The sequence below is a fragment of the Aythya fuligula genome, chromosome 7 (genome assembly GCF_009819795.1).
Source record: "Aythya fuligula isolate bAytFul2 chromosome 7, bAytFul2.pri, whole genome shotgun sequence".
Taxonomy (NCBI): domain Eukaryota; kingdom Metazoa; phylum Chordata; class Aves; order Anseriformes; family Anatidae; genus Aythya; species Aythya fuligula.
The window spans coordinates 12567580-12590161 of NC_045565.1; the positions used below are offsets into that span (position 1 = coordinate 12567580).

The 22582-nt window shown below is 39.3% G+C and overlaps 1 protein-coding gene across 6 annotated transcripts in view; it reads right to left on the bottom strand.

Moving 5' to 3' along the window:
- Positions 1-22582, bottom strand: part of ZMIZ1 (zinc finger MIZ-type containing 1) — a 299337-nt gene that overhangs the window by 124332 nt on the left and 152423 nt on the right. For all 6 annotated transcript variants that reach the window (XM_032191678.1, XM_032191674.1, XM_032191675.1 and 3 more), the window contains exons 4-5: positions 19537-19650; positions 6854-6959 (exon numbers count right to left, since the gene is read on the bottom strand). In XM_032191678.1, coding sequence (XP_032047569.1) covers positions 6854-6959; positions 19537-19650 — 220 coding nt within the window. The remainder of the gene's footprint in view (positions 1-6853; positions 6960-19536; positions 19651-22582) is intronic.

The following is a 22582-nucleotide window of genomic DNA, read 5'->3' on the forward strand; positions in this document are numbered from 1 at the left end:
CCTCCTGACGTCCAGCCTAAATTTCCCCTGCCTCAGCTTAACCCCGTTCCCGCGGGTCCTGTCACTGGTGTTAATGGAGAAAAGGTCTCCTGCCTCTCGACACCCCCTTACGAGGAAGTTGTAGACTGTGATGAGGTCTCCCCTCAGCCTCCTCTTCTCCAGGCTGAACAGGCCCAGTGACCTCAGCCGCTCCTCGTACGTCTTCCCCTCCAGGCCTTTCACCATCTTCGTAGCCCTCCTCTGGACACTCTCCAACAGTTTCATGTCCTTTTTATACTGTGGTGCCCAGAACTGCACACAGTACTCGAGGTGAGGCCGCACCAGCGCAGAGTAGAGCGGGACAATCACCTCCCTTGACCTACTAGCGATGCCGTGCTTGATGCACCCCAGGACACGGTTGGCCCTCCTGGCTGCCAGGGCACACTGCTGGCTCATATTCAACTTGCTGTCTACCACGACCCCCAGATCCCTCTCTTCTAGGCTGCTCTCCAGCGTCTCATCGCCCAGTCTGTACGTGCAGCCAGGGTTTCCCCGTCCCAGGTGCAGGACCCGGCACTTGCTCTTATTGAACTTCATGCGGTTGGTGATCGCCCAGCTCTCCAACCTGTCCAGATCCCTCTGCAAGGCCTTTCCACCCTCATTCGAGTCCACAACTCCTCCAAGTTTGGTGTCATCAGCAAACTTGCTCAAAATACCCTCTATTCCTACATCCAGATCGTTTATAAAAATATTGAAAAGCACCGGCCCTAAAATGGAGCCTTGAGGGATCCCACTGGTGACCGCCCGCCAGCCTGACGCAGCCCCATTTACCATAACCCTTTGGGCCCTGCCCGTTAGCCAATTGCTCACCCATCGTATGATGTTTTTATTTAGCTGTATGATGGACATTTTGTCCAGTAGGATCCTATGGGAAACCGTGTCAAAAGCCTTGCTGAAGTCCAAAAAAATCACATCAGCTGGTTTCCCTTGGTCCACCATACGGGTGATCTTATCATAAAAGGAAATCAGGTTAGTTAGGCAGGACCTACCCTTCACAAACCCATGCTGGCTGGGACCAATGACTGCTTTGTCCCCCAGGTGCGCCTCAATAAGTCCGAGAACCATCTTCTCCATGATTTTACCAGGCACTGACGTGAGACTGACAGGCCTGTAATTGCTAGGGTCTTCTTTCTGACCCTTCTTGAAAATCGGCACAACATTTGCCAGCTTCCAGAGATTACCCAGAGATAAACCCAGAGATCACCTGAAATGTAGTCAGTTTCTGCATCAAAGGCAGTTTCAAAAGGTAACAGCTACAAGAAAGTGCTACCTTTATTCTAATGAAGAATGTCAAGTGGACAGTTTTAGGACAGTAATGCTAAGGGCCACTGGATAAGATAGCTGCACGGAAATGTAGCAAGAATTAGGGAATACATAAATAAAAGAGATTCTTATAACTCAGCTTCAAACTACATCAAGAACCCCATTATAAAGTTCCTTTCATATGTTTATTGAGTTTTGTTCTTTAAAAAAAGTTGTATTTTCCACGTTCCTTTCCTTTGCTCCCTCCCATTCCACTGTCATTCTAATGGAAAGCCTATTCCAAATCCAACTGCCAACCCAATTTTTCACAATTTCAGCAATTTATTAAATTTACACCTATATACTTTTGTGACAACACCATCTTGTAGCTTTACATTTGTTCTTTTACTAATCTCTTTATTTGTTAGCATTTACATACAACTCATAACCCTGCTCAGCTTTCATTTCATGAACACCCTCTTCTACTCTGCTCTCATAAAACTGCCTACATATTCTCATCACCCACTCTGCTAAATACAGATACAGTATTTGCATTTTGACTCCAGTCGTAAGGGACCATTTCTGACTTGACTGAATTGCTGAAAATGTTGGGTGTGAGGCACGCGACTGACATTTCATATGCTATTTCTTTCCGAATGCGGGCACGTTGATCATTTGGTCCCTTCAAGCTGGAGGGATGCCACTGCCCTTGGCTGTAGCAATTTCCATTCTATACTTGCAATCCTTCCAGTTGCCTTGCCTCCACAGACAATATGAGCATTATTATTGGAAACTCAGGCAGAATGTTCACCTAGCTTTCTGGTCACACATACTCTAGAGATCATCCTTACTTTCTACCTTTTCCTTATTTGTATTGCACAGTCTTCTCTCTTTTTCTCTCACTTCTGTAAGTTTGATTTAATAATATGCCAAAATACACTTTGTTTCATCTATACCATTATTTCGAAACAAGACAGTCAAACATGCCAGATAACACACCCTAATCAGGACATACCTTCGTAGGTCTCACTCTCTTGCCTGGTGATGCTTTAACACAACCATTTGCCAGTACCCTCACACTGCAAATACCTTTCTTAACCCAGGGTCCATTTTACTCTCAACTTTGGTAGCAGGCCCACTAAGAACAGTCCTATTACTTCACAGTTACAGTACAATGATAAAAGCTAAACAAATAAACAAAGTTTAATGTAAAATCCTCCAATACCATGAAGTTTTCATTTATACTTCACATAAAATTAAGAGTATTAATAATTTTTCTCTTCAAATATGAAATCAAAGCACAGCCAGCAGAGCCTAAGGGACCAAAAAGAAGCCACTATCAAAAAGGGGTTGCTATCTCTGCTATCAAACAGCTAACACTTAGCTGCCCATCCAAGCTATCAGAGCATTTGTTTGCTGTAGCTTCTCAGTGATTGCTAAAGTACCTTTTCTGCACGGTTCTGCCCTCAGGCTCCTTTCTCCCTCTCTCTTTTACAGAGATACAGAACACTGTCTTTTTCTGACAAAGCTCCCTGTATGATCTCATCCTGTCATCCCCTTGTCTGGCCTCAGCTTGGCCCCCTGACAAAAGCAGAAGTAGCTACAAGAGCAATGAAGTTCAGTAGCTTGATAAAGTTTTTGATGTTGTTTTCTTGAATTTCAGCACAGAAAATTGTTCCCTTTCAGTTTTTTAACAAACACTGACTGGTGAATTCTGTTTTACTTAAATAATGGACCTTAAAATAAAGCTACCATATAACTTAAAATTTTGTACAGGAAGGGCAAAAGCAGAAGATACCATGCTCAGAACATGTTTAGATGCCCAAGCAGGCACTATTCTGAAAGAAAAGCTCAGGCAAAGGGCTAGAAAGCCAGGAATACGCAAACACCCATGCACTTGCATACTAAGCGCAACTGAGGTTGCTGTAGTTTGAAAGTAAATGAGCATGCAGCCAACCTGCTGTGCCATTCCCTATAGGTGTCACAACAAGGCAAAGGAATTTGCCTTGGAAGGTTTGGGGAGCAGCTGTCACCAAAAGAGAGACATGTATTTTTAAAGGCTTTGTCATTTGTCTTCAGGGTGGGAAGCGCTGTATTTGACCTCCTGCTGAGGCAGCAGCCCAGATGCAGCAGCATGGGCTAGAAGAATAAAAGGAGGCATCGCTATTATTTCAGGTACAAACACCAGAAAGCAGAGACAAAAGGCAAAGTCATTAAACCATCATTACTATTTAAAAGCACATATGACAACTTTTTAATATTTTTCATGCCACACAAGTCTCCAGCCTCAAGGCATTCTCTGAAACAATTCACATTAGCTAATTGTTGACTATCTCAATGGCCAGGTAAAACACGGCAGACAAAAAAAGCACAACATCAAATACTGTCTCAGCAACACTAGACTGTCCTGTTCTGTTTGGGAAACACTACAGAGCTGACAGCTCTTGGTCTGCTCCTGTGCCTGTGCCACCTGAGAAAGCTTCTGTCCCCCCTGCTGTCCATTTCCCCGCATCAGGTGTGCTCTGATCTGCCTTCCGCAGCTCGTGTCACCATTGCCTAACCTCTTCAGCTTATGTGAGGTGGGTTAGCAGGCAGCTACCACTACAGCTTTTTAAGCCAAGTGGCAGGAAACCAGGTGGTGCTGACTGCCCGAGCCAGAGGCGTGTGTTTGTGGGCCTGCTGGGCAGCCCTCTGGCTTCTGGCTCCAGCTCTGTTCCACCAGGGACAACCAAGACCACTGGGCACGGCCATAGGAACCCTAACTCTCACCTGGGCCCAGCAGAGAGAAACAGATGAACAGAAGGTGACCAGCGAACACTTAGCTGCCACTTTGGACCTGGGGTGGCCCCCATGCTGTGCTGAGCAGAGCTGTGAAACCCAAGAGCCACCACTGACAGGTCACTTGAGATGCCCCAGCCTCCAGGACGTCAGTCAACAGGCCGTGTCCTAGAAGCACAGTGACACTAACAGGGAGTGGTCCTAAAAAGGGTTTGGTGCGAATATTTTCCCCAATGTTCACCTACTCTAATTTGGTTCAATTAGAAAAGTTTTTGTTTTTGTTTTTCCTCCTAGTATTTCAGTGCATCATAAACAATGCAACAAAGACTAGAAGTATTTCTGGAGCTACCCCGTTGGTAGCATTATAGCCCTACTTCGAAGAATGAATTCAAGCCATTGTAAATTCCCCTTAAGCCTGAAGTAAGGGAAAAACATTCTTAGTCATTAAAAATAATGCCATTTGGTATCTACATTAGAAAGTGACTGGAAGAAGTGTTGAAGGTGTCTTCAACAGATGTAACAAGGAAAAGAATGAGTTACTCAAATCCATATGCAAGAACCCTTGACAACTTAAGCAAATCGTGAAAGGCAGCTTTCAATGGTACGCACTGCTTAAAAAATAATAAAAAATAATAAAAATAATAAAAAATAAAAAACAATTTTAATGATAACTGAATAAGGGAGCAGATCCACTGTTGCTTTAGAAATCAGAAAATGTTAATATGTTCAGATGTTGAAATTAACACTTTCAGAAAAAAATATCAAGATAGTCTGAAACAATCTCACATTTATAATCCTCACCTGTCAGTCTTTCAAGCTGCCCATTCAATGATGCAGCTCTCACAGGTCATATGTGAATGTGACACCCTTAGAGTAGGTGTTACATGTGACTTTTCACCAAAATGCATTATGGCGTGCCCCGAGTTTTGACTACTTAATACAGACAAAAAGAGCACTGCAAAACATGGTGTGGGCGGGCATGATGAAACCCCAGGAACAATTGGTGAAACAAGTATATACATGGTTAACCTAAGGTAGCTGTGAAACCTGATATGTAAGATCCCTGGAAATACATCATTTGTACATGCATCTGGGAAATAGGAAGGAAAGCAAATGACTGAAAAAGTTTTTAATACACTGAGAGGAGAGCTCGTGATTTCATTACAATTTTCCCAGTATTGTATCAATTAACAATGGAAAGATGTATGGATTACTAGAGTAATGAGTTGGACAAAAAAAAAAAGGGCAGATATTCCACCCAAATAATTATTTGTACAAATGAAACACTGAAACTGAGCTTTTCTAGGAAATGACTGACCAACCAGTGGCTTTCAAGGCTATCCTCTCATGCCTGCTCCACACAAAAAGGATTTATAACATGAAAAGATCCAAAGACTGCCTTACGTCCACTAACACACTGATAGAGACCTCACACCTCAGAGACTAACACACACTCAGTAAGAACTTCCAAGAACAAAGGTATGACTACTTTTACTAGGTATATTTTCAAGGGAAAGAAAAGTCTCAGTTAATGCATTCCTAGCAAGAAATCCTCAAACAATCCTAAAAAAAAAAAAAAAAAAAAAAAAAAAGCACGAGAGACGTGATAGCTAACTATTGGAGAAACTTGCTATAAATTCAGAAAAAGGGAGACTGTGAATGGTCAACTGAAGGTTTTAATCTTCCACACAGCTTTCCCCCCAAAAAATTAGTTCATTGGACATTTAGTAAAATTAATAATCCCTTCTCATACAAAGGATTAATTAGTCCATTGAACATGTCATGATGTGAAAGCCACTTTTCACAAGAAACTGCTTAGAGCACTTAAAACAAAAGATAGCCACGAGTGAAAGCAGTTTGAGGCTGGTAAGGACCAAAAAGTTACATGAAAACAAATGCTACTAATGCTACGTAATCAGTTGACTATAAATTACTATTTTGGAAGAAGGTAACCTTTTCTAACATTCTAAGTAACTGGTATACAGTCCCAGTTTAACTAGAAAAGTTAACTGTTCCATTCCAGAGTGTAGATACCTCTCTTTTTTTCAAATCAGTACATGTTATGTAGACACTTATCAGCTACGGAAAGAACCAAAATTAAACTCTCCAGTTAAATAAAAAACCATGTGAGAAGCAGAGACTCCCAAGTGCATTTTATACTTTTAGCAATACAGGAAAACAATAGCAATACATCGTAATCGTTGATGTCCTACCCTATCAGAGCACCATAACAGATAATTGCCATTAAAAAAAAAAAAAAAAAAAAAAAAACTGCTACTTAATATTATCTTAATAGCATTGTTACCTATTCTTGGCTTGAAATTCTATAGTGAATGAATATACCTACAAGAAACTGTGGTATTTCTTTGCACAGACATATACAGTCCAGGAACAAAAAAGTTTGGCAACATATTATTTCAGACACTTACAGAATGAACATAAAAGATATAGAAAGGCTGACATACAACAGAAAATCAATGGTTCACCGAGATGGAGGTGTCTGAGTATGCTCATTCCCTCCCTAATATTATTGAACATCAGTGTTTCTGGAACTTACACTTCATCTATAAGATCAAACAGGGATATGAACAGCACTACTTGGGAAAAATGTTAATTCCCAAAGCCAATCATCCTCAGAACAGCATACCACTGAAATGCTAAAATCTGCAGCACTGTTACCACAGAACACTTGGTTGTTTTTTGTTTTTAAAAAAGCAATACAGTAGCAAGTAGTATTTATTCAGCATATAACAGTCCAAGAAATCACTGATATACCAAAAAAGGTTTTTCCTACCGGCTGATTTTGGAGTGAATTTGTCCCTGTTGGCTGCACATACTGCCAGTAGCCTGTATCCAAGATCCAAGTCAAATCCTTGCTGAGCTGCCACTCGACTAACCACCTGCAGAGGGAAATAAAGAAAGCTTCATTAAGGGTTACTTGAGCTCTTTGCAAAGTTACATTAACCTGCTTATCAGCACTAATGTTAGACAACTGAATCTGCTGTTGCAATATCCACAGCACAAACGTGATATGAGGCACAGCTCCCAGTGCAAGCACAGCAAAGAGAACACAAGAATCTCTTCTGGTGATCTCGTTATTTGACCATGTGCCAGAAGAATGGCCTGACAGTTCATCTGAAGTCGGAGGGAAAAAGCTTTTCCAGAAAATAGTGCAGGAGGACCATACGCAAAGATTATACAGAATAGATTTCACTATACTTGAGAATTTGCAAAGAAGAAATCTAAGTCTCTGTCCCTGGGTCACAAATAGTTCCTGGCCTTGCTCAGAAGAGCACTGCCCACATCCCCTAGGTTAAAATGCCCTTCTCCTCACTGATGTAGTGTTCTCCTCTGCTGTGATCAGTGTCACAGTTGCTGCATTTCAACAATACAGTATTGCGAAGCCCATTTACTACACTTCTAAAATAAATATGCCTGTGCCTATTTGACAAACACATAAATACGAAGAGAAGGTTGTTTTTTATTTTATTGCTCCTGAGAAATGGGAGCTGATCTAGAAGGAATCTAAATTTCTTGTAGGACTAGCTAAACTAGGCAAGTGAAGGACTGGGGTCAAGGATGAAAAGCAGTCAACTGTTTCTCCAAGCCAGCAACTCAGCTATCAGCCAACAATGTATCCTCACAAAAATTGGCGTAGTATAAACATAATACTGTGGTCATTCTGGGCAAACTATGCTACAGTTGTACACAGCAGAGCTTTTATATTACCTTCTGATTGCACAGGATGACTTCAGACTCAGAGGCATGGATAAAAACATTATTCTTAGCAGTTCCATTATTCCTTTGCATTAAACCAGTGGTCAAAGAACTCCAAAGGAAACAAAACGCCATTTCCTTGGGTGAAGCAAAACAAAGTCCCAATCCTAAATAGCTTACAATACAACAAAATATCCTTTTTCCATCCCTATTCTGAAGGCTTATTTCTAAATCAGTGATAGTGCAATTACCTGTGCCCAGCACTGACTTCCCAAAGAAGCAACAACATAAAACAGTCAGGAATCAAGATATGCGATAACCTACAGATCGTGAATAAATGCAGTATTCTGGCCTACCTATTGAACATTATTATTACATGAACTTTATTATTTTGAACTTTCTTCCATTATTCACTTTCCCTAATTAACAGTTAAGAATTAGATTTCTCTCTTAAGAAATAATTATCACAGATAATGTTCCTGGTTAGATTTTTGTTGTTGTTTTTCCTATTAATTTAGAAATTACAGATCCATCTGAATTTATCAAGTGGGAGTGACTCCTCTTTATCCTTTTTAACCCTCTCAGTCTCAAAATAGAGCAGTGGAGAGATTCAGGGGACTCAAATGAGAATTCAAGATAATAAATATAACAACACACAACCAAAGAACATTGTTTTATCTCCTGTTTCTCTTTACAATTAAAATTGTCTAAGTTGTAGATAGGAAAGAAAAATAATTTGGGAGGAAAGTTGAAATTATTTTTGATAAATCACAAAACAGCCAACTTGATAGATCAACCTTGAATCTTTTACACACAACAGAGTCTGATGGTTCTTCAGTTCCCCATTAAGAGGCTGGGTCCAAACTTACAACAATTAGATACAAATAAAAACAAAAACAAGGAAAAGAGCAACAGGAGGAAAACAGGGTATTTCACACTTCATGAGAAGTTAGCAATAGGAGGTAAGACTGGTGGTTTGCTGTGAGATCCAGGGGACACTGATGTTTAACTGTTCCTTTTCCTACTTCCAGTATCTCCACAGCTCAGCCACTGACAGGTACACACTATACAAGGGTACCACACCAGAAGGAAGCAGACAAAGATCCTTTTTAAAAAATATGTCTTGTTAAAGGCTTCTGAGAGCACTGTGCCATTAATGTGTAAACATTATTTACATTTCTTCAGGTACCATCCTATACCATCACAAAGCAACTCGCCTCAGACTTAGGCCTGCAAAAATAGAGGAGCAAGGACACTCCCATTTTCTGTTTGGAAAAAAGCATATGCTCATCACACTACCTGTTCTGAAACTGATCAGGAATGAAGGTGGATACACCTGCTCTTCAGTGAGAGCACGATAACTTAAAAAATGCATCATATATGCTTTATATAAATCATATATACCATATATGTGAACATATGCTTAGTTTGTTGTGGAGTGTGCAGCTATGAATACAGAGATACCATTAGCCAGTGGTCAAGTCAGAACTCTGAACTGACATCCTGCTAATTATGCAAAAAAAAAAAAAAAAATCTCTATGATAATACGGGAAATAGAAAAATCATAAACTGCTGAGCCCAGGAAAGCTGATCTATTTTTGCAATGCCTTCACTAAAGAGGCTGGAAAGCCTGGGCTAGTTTGCATCCTAACAGCAGGCCGGGGCCTGCTCTGTTACACTTTAGTTCAACAGCAGTTTACTTCTCTGAATTTCCGCTACCAGTCAGAGAAAACACTGTTAGGCACCCTACCATGTCTGATGGAGAGCAGAGGTCCCCAGTATTAACCATACCCTGGTGGCCAAAGGACCATCTTGTGCAGGCCCACACGGCATGGGTCAGCAAGCACAGCAAGTGGGTTACCAAAGCGAGAGGAGGCAGAACATGAATTTGTTAAGTCTAGAAAAGCCACCCAATCAATTGTTACTTTTTGCTCAAGTTTTTCATCAAAAACATGAAGGAAAACAAATTAAAAAATCACTTCTGTTAACAGAAATAAATCTAAACTCAAGAGTTTCTCCACAGAAAAAGAGGACAGAAAACCATCCTCCCCTCAAAAGAGTAACAGCAAAACCAGCAACTACCTAATTGAAAACAAACATTTCTAATCAAATTCCCATTTTGCAAAAAGAATTATTTTCTACCCATATTTTTCTTCTACCCAGTCCAGTAAGGCTGGAAGAGTCCACTTGAAGCAACTGCTCTGGGAGTGCTCAGGAGTGTGTACAGGGCCCTGCTGCTCTCCCAGCCTTCACCTGTTAGGTACTGCTCCTCATAGGTACAGCAGGTCACTTTTTTTTGGTTCAGTTTCTTCACAGGCTCAAAAATTTTTGCATTAATTGTATTTTAAAGTCCTTCTATCAATTGTAACAGCTGAAGACTTACTTTTATTTTAAACTGCAAGTTGAACAGAGCGGTTTGTACACTCTGCAAAGATCACGTTGCAGGTTGCCCACTGGTGCACAGAGACATTGCCTCATTTCTTACACTGCACACTGGGTACTGAGAAGGCCTTCCTCCTGTGAACCTGCACACCAGGGGCTTCCTATCCTTTTAAATATTAAAACACTGGGATTCTCAGAAACAAGATGACAAATGCGTCATATGAATATGATCCAGAAAATGCAAAGAATCAACTAGAAACCATTTGGTAAATTTAATATATTCAGTTCAGCAGACCCTGATGATATTTACCTTAGAGTCCCTCAAAGGAACCACCCTGGGCAAACCTTGTAACTGCTAATGATTATCTTCAGGAATTCATTCAAGGCAGAGGCCTTGGAAGCACATCAAATGTCTGTTTTTGAGACGGTGAAAAGGTGAACCTTAGAAATTACAGTTACCCAGACTGATAACAAAATAAATTACTGAAACAGTATTATGCGAGTAATACAGAAAATCATCATGAATCCATCAGCACAGTGCAGTTTTCTTCTTTGACAAGTTAACTGGCCTTGTAAGTGTAAGGAAAGCACTAGATGACATGTATCTTATAACTCTAACATGCCTTTTGACGTTGCCCTACAAGACACTGTCATAACAGATGAACATAGCCCAGATGACGTTAGTATAAACTTTACTCAGATTATTGATTAATAGTCCTCTGTCAAATCATAACTTGTCCTGGATACAGGCCATTTCTATGTATTCAGTTTTGACTTGGACAATGAAACTGGGTAACTTGTAAAACTTCAGATGATGACATACAGAGGAGTCTGCAAACACTTAAGAGAGCAGGGTGAGAGTTTAAAATAATCTTCATTAACTGTAAAAGTGTTCCAAAAATTAAACACATACGAAATACTATAAATGGATAGAGAAATCAGATGTCCAAACAGAAATGAAGCGTAAGTGGTTAGGCAGAAATACTGAGGACATGAGCAAGTATATGGTTTTGAAAGTAAAGCTCTAAAAAACGTACCAATAACTTGATTTTAATCTAAGAAGAGAAAATTGGCAGAAGATACGAGGTTAGGCTTCAAATATATAGAAAGCTTTCTTACCGGTGATGTGAATCAACTGTTCCTTGTGTATACAAAACATGTAACTCCAATTCATCTGCTCATTGTACAAGTGACTGAGATAAATATTAGAAAATTCTTGAGATGTTAAAGACCCTCAAACAATGGAACGGTCTGTCAATCTCTCTGGAGTTTGGGAGTGGGGCAATTTATAGTAGACTACATGGTATCTTTAAGACATCTAATGCATCATAGGAATATGATTTGGAAAATGCAAAGAATCAATTAGAAGACCACTCGTAAAGTTAATATATTCTAGTCAGTAGACCCTGATGAAATTTACTTTAGGGAAAAAGAATGGACACAATGTCCCCTTAAGTCCTTCCCAAGCCAAATTCAGCAATTGCTGACATCTATTGCTGACTGGAGTCACCCAACTCTGCTTGAACCCTACCCCAGGAACACTCCCAAGTTTGAAAACTCCTGTGATTTAGATCCTAACTGAGGTAACAGTACTCTGATCAGGCAGAATCAAATCAACGTGGTTTCATTTATCCATTCAATGTTATGGTTAAGTGATCTGATACCCACCTGCAAACATACTTGGGCTTTCCCTAACTGCAAATTCAAGTTCAGCACACAGGCAAAAATTCAGACAACACACAGGTGGCACCACATGTCCAAACATGACTTTATTTTTAAATGCTGTAAGCATGTATCTTAGTTGGCCAAAGCACACATGCTATGAAATTCAGTTGAAATTCAGTAGCACATTAAAGAAGAAAACACATTTGACAATGATACCACTGTCCGAAACTGGGATACAAACTCAGTAATCCTCTATGTTATTTTACAGCCTTATTTCCTAACACATTTCCTATTTATACTAGCAACCCCTAGCTTTTATTTTTATGGTGGTACAGTACTGATGACTTTCAAATTCCGTCTTTGAAGTAACATATACCTTATTTGCAAGCAAACTTTAACAGTAATTGCCAATAAGGAAATCTGATTTCAAAAACCTTTCAAATCTTTCACCTGGACAGTACGGCATTCATACCTGACATTTCACACTCACCACCTGCGAGTTCCAGATGGCTGAACTCTCGGAGTCACTGATATTATGAGCAAAATTATTAGAGGTAAGTTTTAATAATGGAAAAAGCAGAGAAATTCAGCTACCCACTTCTTTCTCCTCTGCTGAATTTAACTCCAGTACTTTGTTTTTATTGTTGCTGTTTTTCCCCTTTTGCAAGACTAAGGAGCTACACCATGGCAAGCTCCCCTCCCTGCACTTCTTGTCATCACACCACGAAGTACTGGAACAATGTAGCTCTTAACCTAACAGGCCTGTTAATCAAGAGGGTTATATGGCTGCTTATTACAAAACTCCCTTCCCATTATGTTGCACTTTCAAAGAATCTCTTAACTAGCAGCAGTCAAGAGCACCCCCCCCTGCTGGCATCAGAATGAATTTTTGCAATTCAATTTGCTGGCTGCTCAAAACTAAAAATGCCAGCTGATTGCTAGTTCAGACAGCTCTGTGTTCAGCCACTTGTGCATACTTGAAATTATCTGAATGCAGTTTGAAGACTACAGCAGAAATTTTGTAATTAGAATTCTGTAATGTAGATGGTAATTTTTCCCCCTCGGTATCACACAGAGATCAGATAAACAGGAAGCAAATTGAAGAATTTTCCAACATGAATGGTGATCTGCTTCAAACAGAAAAAAAAGGAAAAGGAGGAAGATATCTTTGTGATCTGAAGTCCTGGTCTGATGAGACTCTTAAATTCTAGTTACAGAAGAGCTGTCTCAACAATGTAGACGATCAAAGCAGGTGAGTGAAGTTATACGTCGTCAGCCAGTTTCTGGCTTGTGATGCTTGAAAACAGACATTAAGTAGGTTCTGAAAATGTAAAAGACCCCATTCAAACTACGGTTTTCTTAAATCTATTTCCCATTGTATTAGGTGGCTTCCTGAAAAAGTGAAGCAGACCATGCAGAATAAGGATACCTGCTCCTTTACTTCCTCCCTCCTCCCCTATGCACATCTCTAACAAGCATAAGCATTGAAGAGAAGGTTCCCATACTTAATCACCTCCATCTGAAATTTTCTCCCAGAGGAAAAAAAGCAAGGATTTCACTTTAATAAAGCCAGCTGATCACTGGGTCACTGCAATACCATTGCCACCTGAGTCCTGACAGATTTTGAACAATGATACGGATGAAACATACAGTCATCACACAAAGAAAGTGATACAAAAATACAAAAAGCATTTTGATTCTGACAGCAACACATTTAAAAGAAATGCTTTAAAGCTGTAAAACAACCCATGCCTTGACCAGCAAAATCAAGTTTAAAAAAAGGGCTTTAGGATATCATGAGGTCATATGACAGCCAGTAACACTGAGTTATTTGGTAGCATTACGAGCTGCTCTGGGGAGGAGCGTTCTGTGCCTGCTGGCTATACTCTGACAGTACAGTGTGTACACGGCCCCAAAGTGCTGTGATGCACTGCAAACACAAAAACGTGTGTTTAACAAATGCATGGAGAGAGGATGATGGAAACAAGATTTCTTCCATGTGAACTTTTTGCTCTAGTCTTCGGATACAACAATCAAATGCAGCATTTCTAGGGCTCTAATGGGCAGCTGCATCCTGCTGTTTTCTGGGTATAGATGTGCTGAACCAACTCTTCCATCTGCAATTACTCTAATTCAGATCTTAGCCTGATTTGAAAAGTGACTTTTGATGTCATATGTTGATTTTTGATTGCATACTTTCTGCATTAAGCAGAATGAATCCAGTCAGGTGTGAAGGCGATGTAGCAGCACATACCTTGTGAACACATTAGCTTCACTTTGTTGGTTTTGCTGTCTGAGGCATCCTGTTCTGGAAACCTGATGTTATTCAAAGATACGGCTCTTGTCCTATTTTTTTTTAAAGAATTATGTTTAATTACATATTGCCTGAGCTAAAAAGGGATTTCTGTATCATGAAACTGACAAATACATTTTTAATGAAAGACTAAGTGTTGCTTTTTGTGGGCAGACTAGGGTAGGAATTGCCATCTTTCAGATGAAAAGAGGCCCTAGGTCTTAACTGGGGTGGTCAGACACCCCATTTTGCACAAGACATGCTCCATTACATTCAGTGCTTTGGCCAACAGCCAACTCAGGTAAGCACGTCCTGTTTTCCTAAATTCCTCCTACTGTCCAAAACTGTCCTGGTGTTAGGATTTCATTTGACCTATCCTGTAGGTACAGTCAGAGAGCAAGTACACACAGCTGTGCTTCTTTTCCCCCTTTTATTTCCTTTTCAGGTACGTTGCTGCAGAGTCCTAAAGAACGATGAGCTCCGTGCATTGTAACACTGAAGCACAGTGAGAGACCAAAGCAGTGCCTTTATTGTCCTTCCCTGAAAGCAGCTGAAGACAAGTCTGTAAATCTGTCCATTTTGCTCTCAGCTGTCTCCTGGTTTCCATTTTTACTGCAGTGCAGACACAAAAGGTAGCCATGCCCCCGGTGGGATCATTTACATGTTAAACTGTTCAGCAAGAGCAGACCTATGGGACGAGACTAGAGTGGATCTGCAAAAAGGCAGAAAAGAGTGATATAGCCTTGTCCAGCCAAAACAAGGTTATTTTTTTAACTGCTGTCTAGTAATATAAGCTATTTATTTTAAACCAAAGTAAGGTAGTGCCATATGCAGCAGGTTTTAAAATAAAAATAATCCCATTCCTAAACTTACCAATAATACTAGTCTTATAAAATAATCTCATCCCAGAGTGCTTTTTTTTTTAAACTATGAACACTAGAATCAGAAACTGTTGTGGGAAGTAGAGGCAATTTTACAGCTCCTTCTAACGCTATGCAAGAGCTAGTCACATACCAAAAATCACATCGATTGCAATTTCAATAATTTATTTGAGAATGAAGGACCATTTTTCTTTTTTTTTTTTTTTGGGCCTATGGACATTTCTCTTTGTTTTCAAAATAACTACTCTTGAAGAATAGCACCCAGCTTTCCTTGGCGAGTTAGAAAGAAGTTTATTGTCCCTGAGAAAGGACATAATTTGTTTAGGTGTGCTCTATCAAAGCTGCTAAAGGCAATTTTTCTGTAGCCTGTAACTGGCAGGAAAGAAAACACATTCAAAGCTGATCACTCCCTCCTTGACTTTCATTTATCTGTTTAAATGCTTTTGTTTGTTTTATAAACTTATATTACCTGCTCAATTGGGTGATTTTCTATATCAGGTGAACATAAAAAGGTAAGCTCTTAAGCTAGCATCCATCAGACCTGTTTGAGCATAATGGCGATGAATGCGCAATCACACTTCTTGTGTTTTTTTTCTTACAAGGGTCTCAGCTTTCAAGGCTTAGTTCATGAAAAATATAATTTATTTTGCTAACATTAAGATGCCATAGGTTCACCCTAAACCTTTCCTCTTTAACTGTTTGCACTTCACAGAATTATTCCATTTTTTTCTTAGGCCTTGACAGCATCAGTGTCAGTTCCTGAAATAACAAGCTGAAGTTATTTCACCTCTACAGGAATAATCATTAAAAGGTTTCTACATAACAAATGCAGGGTATTTACCTAGCTAAACAAAGCCTGTTAACAGGCTTTAATTGACAGCTGTCTGTCTGGTAAATTTTCAGCTGCCGTAACAAATCCTGAGTTTGTTTTTGAGCTAAGAATACCCACACCTGTTATTCTGCATAGATCGCCACTGGAGCCTAGAAATAGCACGTTTAACTCCAGTAGTATCACGTACTGATACACAGTAATTATTGCTTATAGCCAGTACATATATTGTGCACATCTATTACACACAAGAAGAAAAAAGACCACTGGACATGTGTTGATGTTGCACGTGCTCTCTGTCTTGCACATGCTCTCTGTTTAGCTAACTTATGAAATTTTCCAGTCACTAAGATTTCTGTAAGTGCTAGCATTAAAAAGTAAGCGCAGGAAACCTTCTGTGACAGTCTATCGTAGATGTTATTATCAAAAGAAGCAATTCCTAAGTGAAGCTGGAAGCTTTACTGCTGCTGCCCAAGCAGAATATTTCTAAGACCATTCTTCTGCATCCATTCAGGTTTTGTTAGACCGGCAACAGGAATAAAAACATACTGTTGTTATAAAGTCAATCAGACGTTACCAAGAGTGCAGGCAAGAAGATGGTGCATAGAACAAACAGAATTACTTCTTAAGAACCACTCCTCAGATTAAAGCATAATCAAGATTTTCAGTGCCTTTTCTTTTTATTAATACAATTAATTCCACTTGGTTAATTTTTGCAAAAATATTGTAGAAAAGCTTTGACTGAGGCAAAGAATCTGTTATACCTGCAGATCTACCATTAAATTGGCTATTCATAATACAACAGATGTGTTTTGATGCTCTGTCATTACATCTGATGCATTTAAACTTTGACGTGTGTAAATGGATGGTTTGTTCATCCCCGAGACAGCTTGCCCTTCTGCAGCCATGACATTAATATATTTCAATTTGGATTAGGATATACTGTGTTACCCTCTAGTAGGATATGATTTCATATCCTTTGACGGTTCCAGGAACAGTTTAGTGTAGTGCTTTTTCCCTGGTCAGAGAGCTAACACAATAGTGTCATAAGAGAAAAAAATCCTTCTGTACACTAAAGAGGAGGAGCCTTATAAGCAATTGTCTTTAGTGTTTACAGCTTTTCAGAAATAAATGCACATGCCCTTAGGAATCCATGGAACTCAAATGTTAAAATGATGGTAGAGACTACTTGTTTTAAAAAGCATATCCCAAAAGTATGGGAGTTTTAAAGGAATCTGTTTTTGAAGGTCATTTCAAATACTGGCAAAATAAAACAATAATCCTGCTCTAGTGGTTTAATATACTTTCATACAGATTTTTCATTTTTATTTTCTTTTAGCATAATCTTCACAAAGAAAAACACTGATAAACTTTGTCAGTATTACTAAAAATTGGCTCTTGGTAGTACAGAATATGCTACTAAGCAAACTAATGTTAAATTTACTCATGATATTCCAGTATTTCAGTTGCCCTTCTCTTTATTATTTTTTATTTCTGAATAATTGCCCTGTAAACAGACTTAAGTTTTTATACATTTTTAACATTTTTATTAAATAAACGAAGTTTCCTGTAAGATGAGTAAACAAGGAGTCTTAACATTCACCCTTAATATACCTGGAAGAAAACTGTTTAAAAAGAGGCTATATATAAGTCAAGCTCAGATAGAATGATTTTTTAAAAGAAAAAAGAGACCTTGCCTACTATACTGCTATGCATTAGGAAGAACCAGGAGTTATCACACTCTTGGGTTGTAGCAATGTAAGAAAGAATATTTAATGGGAAGTAGGAAGAGGTATATACACTGTGAGAAATTAAAGAATACCTTAATCAGAGGAATTTTACAATTAGGAACAAGAAAGAATCTGTTCTATTCCTTACCATTAATATGCAATCTACATATCCTCTGTATTTATCATTTAACACAAAACAAGCTAGCAGGTTAAGTTCCTGTGTTTTTTCCTTGCTAGGAGTATAATGAAATTACATGATATGATAAAGATGATGCTGCCAGTCAGATCCTACGCTGCAGACAGTGCTTTTATTCTGTAGCAACCTTGGGAAAGGGGAGATTTCATGCCACCCAGCTCATAGTTCATGGAGGACTATGAAGCAAAGCATTACATAATGTTCAAATGCTAACAGTACTTAGACAATAAGGATTGTTTTTTTCTTTCCTGCTTGTCAGGAAAAAAAAAAAAAAAAAAGTACTTTCATTTCCATGTATTCTGCTAACAAGATAATGTGTGTTTTCTCTCACTGTTTTTCAGGGAGAATGTCTTTCTCTCTTTCCTTTTGCTGTGAGGACAGTCCATCACTTATTTTGACCCTGCACTTGGGCCGGACTGCAGGTCCGCTTATATAAAAAGAAAAGATTTAAACAGCAAGGAAGTCGCAGGTCTGATTTACAGTGTTCTAGCATAGGTCTGCAGAGAAATACTGTGTTTGGGTTGCCTAAGCATGCTTGAGTTGCATGTCTCCTTTCCTGAATGCTAACCTCAAAATGCTGGCTAAATTTCTAAAAAGTATAAATAAAATGCATTTACAGTCACATACCACAACCATCGCATTTATTCAGGGTTGAGGTTATAAATCAAAGGTAACTTTCACTTCACACACAATCTTTAAACATCATATATTTGGACTCTACTAACATTTCTTATTTTCTTTGTTTTTGTTTTTCTGTTTGGAAGAATGATATATGCTTTCTTATATCACTGGGTTTATTCTAACTTTTTGGCATAGAAATCTGAGGGATGCTATACACTTGAGCACACTAAGATGGAGCCATTCCTTAACATTTGGATTTCTGCAACTAAACCTTGGTCTATTGTCTGTTTCATATACATCACTTACAGACTGCATGAGAATAATCCATGCACTTTCACTCCCTCCCAACAACAACAAAGATGGTCTCTCCATTAATGATTTTAAAATTTCTGGCTGCTTCATAACTATTTGTATCATCTTGTTCTGCAAATCATGGTGAAGCTTTTGAACTCTCCTAGTCCAGACAGAATTTAATTCCTCTAAAGTCTTGACTCTACATAATAATTTTGGACTGGAACCCACAGCTGAATGCACGGGAAATAAAACTAAAAGTAGTTGTGTAGAAAATACATTTTCTGTACATTATAATAAAGTTGCTTTAGGAGCTACAGAAGTCTTAATGAGGAATGAATGGAAGGAAAAGCAACAATGTCAACAAAACTGTTAAAATTACTATGTCAGGATTAGACCTGCAGTCAAGATATACAACAAACCAAACCCAACAGGCAGAAGCATTGTTCAGCTGGAGGTTCAGCATGCTGAAGACAGAAGACATGCAGCCCTCCAAACCCACCAAAAATCAAGTGATGGAAAATAAAAACCTGAGAAGCCTGTTAAATCTGTAAGAAGATAACTTGGTTGGCCATCTCAAACCATGAAAGTAAATAGTGTATGTGCATGTCAAGTAACCTAGCTTGTGCTAGGTATTTAGTAATTTATTTCTCTCTCTATATATATATTTTATGATTTAACCTCTTGATACTGAATTTTGCTTCCTGTGCAGTAAGAGAATCAAATAAACAGTTGTTAGGGTCTGCCTTCATGTGTTTAAGATAAAAGGGTGAAAACCACAGAATGCAGACACTGAAAATCGAGATCCCTTGGCCACAACGTACGGTATAAACCAGAGGATAAAACTGCTGCCACAGGAGGAACGGACATACCGTCAAACAACCCATCAGGCTCTGCTCAAATGGTCTCTGGAAGGCTCTGGGGTCACCACACCAGTCCAGGAGCTCCGTAGCTGCATTATGGAAGTTTGCAGGGTTCTGTAAGTGCTGACAAGGGAAGATGGAGCAACACAGTAAATAATATACGTAAGTGCTGACATTCAGTTTTCCACATCACATTAATGCAAAGTTTGGAAACTAGGAACAGCATGCGTTTTGGAAACAAAACCAAAAATTGTATATAGAACACAGAAAATCCTACTTTAATTAATTTTCATCGATACTGATGCAGGTTTCTTAATTTTCTGATATGAACTCGTCAGTTGGGCATGAGGTAAGCTGGAATACCAGAGCTCCTCTGAATTTCTTCCTCCAGAGCATTACCTCTCACATCTGCAAACTGTAATGGATTCTGCTTGGACACCAAAACTGTCCAAGTCCAAATGCAGGGAAATTCCAGTTTTGGGTTCAAAGTTCTTGCCTTGGTCTCGCAGCCGTGCCTTCCAATACTCGTGTTTCGTCTTTGCCTGCCAGCCAGAAGGCATATATGACAGTCTCAGAAAATACCAGTGACAGAGCAAAGCGCACGCACTACACTGATCCCTTCTAGGGATTTTGGTTTCTGTTTATCATGCTTTATCATAATGAGCAATTGGGAGGACCAACTTTGGGATGACAAAAACACGAATCGTTCTTGACTGAAGTTTGGCTGGGGTGCTGCCACGATTGAAAATGTGCAAGCACTAGAAAGCACGTAGAAATCTCAGAGTGGAATTCTATTTCTGAAGAAGCTGGCACAATTTCAAGAGAAAAAATAAATAAATTTAAAATTTGCACGGGAAATGCAATTTTAACTGTTACACTCATTTCTTGTTTTGTACTGAACAAGCTGTACCCGTATTTTTTTGAAACACTTAGCAAACTTACCTGATACCATAACTGACATTATCATCCTTCACTGTGCTATACTGCCAAAGTGTTCCAACATTTTAGCAGGTGCAGAGGGAGGGTATAGGAAAGAAGGAATTCAATTTATATGAAAAATATTGCTACTAAATTCTGCAATTCTGGTGATGCTAAGTGTTTCAATGAGAACTCCAGAAACAAGAAGAAAAGAGTGTATTTAGGAACTGTGAATATCTTTTTTAAAAGTGGGTTTACAATTCTTGAGATAACTGGGAAAAATATGAAAACAATGATCATTTTCACTGGAAGGCACAAAACCCAAAGGTATCATTTTAAAAATACATCCTTAGTTCTGAATCTGTCACATACTGCTCACTTCTAAGCATCTGAATTAACAATAATGTTCACAACCCAGTTTTTTTTCCCCGTCTTCCCCTGGTGCCTGAGAAGCTGCATATATGAACTTACCATAAATGAAGGGAAAAAAATTGCTCCTATGCTAGGTTTTAAGGAGTTTGTGAACTTTTGTATCATGTTGCTGGAATTCTTGTTCTACGAAGGCTCTTGGTCAGAGGCCTTGTTTTTTAACAAGAGATGACTAACAGGCGTGGCACAGATCCTTAAAACACTAGCAGGACTTGAAAAAGCAGAAAAAGCATTTGAAAAAGCATTGTGCAATGTGATTTTTTGCTCTGCTCTACAAACATGGACTACAAACACGGGCTCATACTCCCATCCCAGTGGACAGCTTCACCTAGGGTAACACGTCTCTGCCAGCTCGTTGTCTCATTGGTGGAGGAATCAAGCTATTCTGCATACAGATGAAAGAATCCAAATAAATAAATTTAAGAAACTGTACTCTAAGGCTTTTTGCATAAAAAATACCCCATGGACAGGGACAGTAGTTTGACTTAGCAATCTTCTAAGTAAAAGAAAAAAGGATGCTTTTTGAAGGTTTCATTTAGACCCCCAGAGAAGTGATTGCCTGACACCAAATCCCTCAGTGTACACTGCGCCTTCAGTACTCCATCTGCAGGGGAAACAGAAGCTGCTTTAAAACCCTCTACGATGTCGCATGTAAGCTCTGCTGCAATCAAACATACTGTTTCCAGAAGGCAAGAAATGCATGTAAGCTGCTGAACAAAAAGCACTGCACTGAACACATGCTGCACGAGTAGGACACAGATCGCAGTATTAACTGAGCTATCTCAGTAGGTGGGGAAAAAACAGTAACAACAACAAAAAAAAACCTACCACAGGAAAAAAACTACCCCCTCCACACAGAAACAACCCATGGAAAAATTCACTGTAAGCTACCCAGCTCTGCACTGGAAATTGTCTTTGAAAATCCTTCCTTCTTTGTGAAATGAATTGAGATCTGCTGATGGAAAGTGCTAAACATGAGCTAGACATTATTTACTTTCACCGTTGTTACTGTTTGCCAGCCACACACCAAATCTTCCATTAACATGTCCAACGAAAGGTACCCACAGTAAGAAATAGACAACATACCTGAATGCAAAATAATATTTGACAGGTTTAGGCTAACAAATGAAAAGCAGAGAGGAACCTCACACATTAGCCTTAATTTTAGCTTAGCATCACATAATGCTGATTTCTACTTAGCATGACACCACTGAAAAGCAGTATCTCTTTCATAGAGCAAAAGGTCCAAAATAGACTGATTTTGCACTTCCCTCTGGAAGGAAAGGCTCGTTTTACTTGCCTATGTCAGAGCATGGATGACCTCAATGACTCGATTGCACTGTTTGTTCTGTAAGTCTCCATCAAGGGATTTCACTGCATGGGAACAGAACGCTACCCTAACTCACCTGCTAAATACAGAGGGGATGCTGAAATCCCGACTTCTTAAATGTTTCTGCACAACTGAAATTAGTTTAGAAACTAGTTGGGCCAGATAAGCAGTTCTATTAATTCCATTAGAGGCTAAAGAGCCCCAAACAAACAGAAGAGGTAGGCAGAATACCAGTGGTCTCATACTCTGTGGAGAGTATTTGAGTAGTGCCTGTGATGCTAGAAAAGCTGACCCTGCAGGGACACTTCTATCAGTTACACATAGTTCCTTCTGTGGCATATTCCTCACAGCTTTCTGATTTTTCTTTGTATTTTAAAT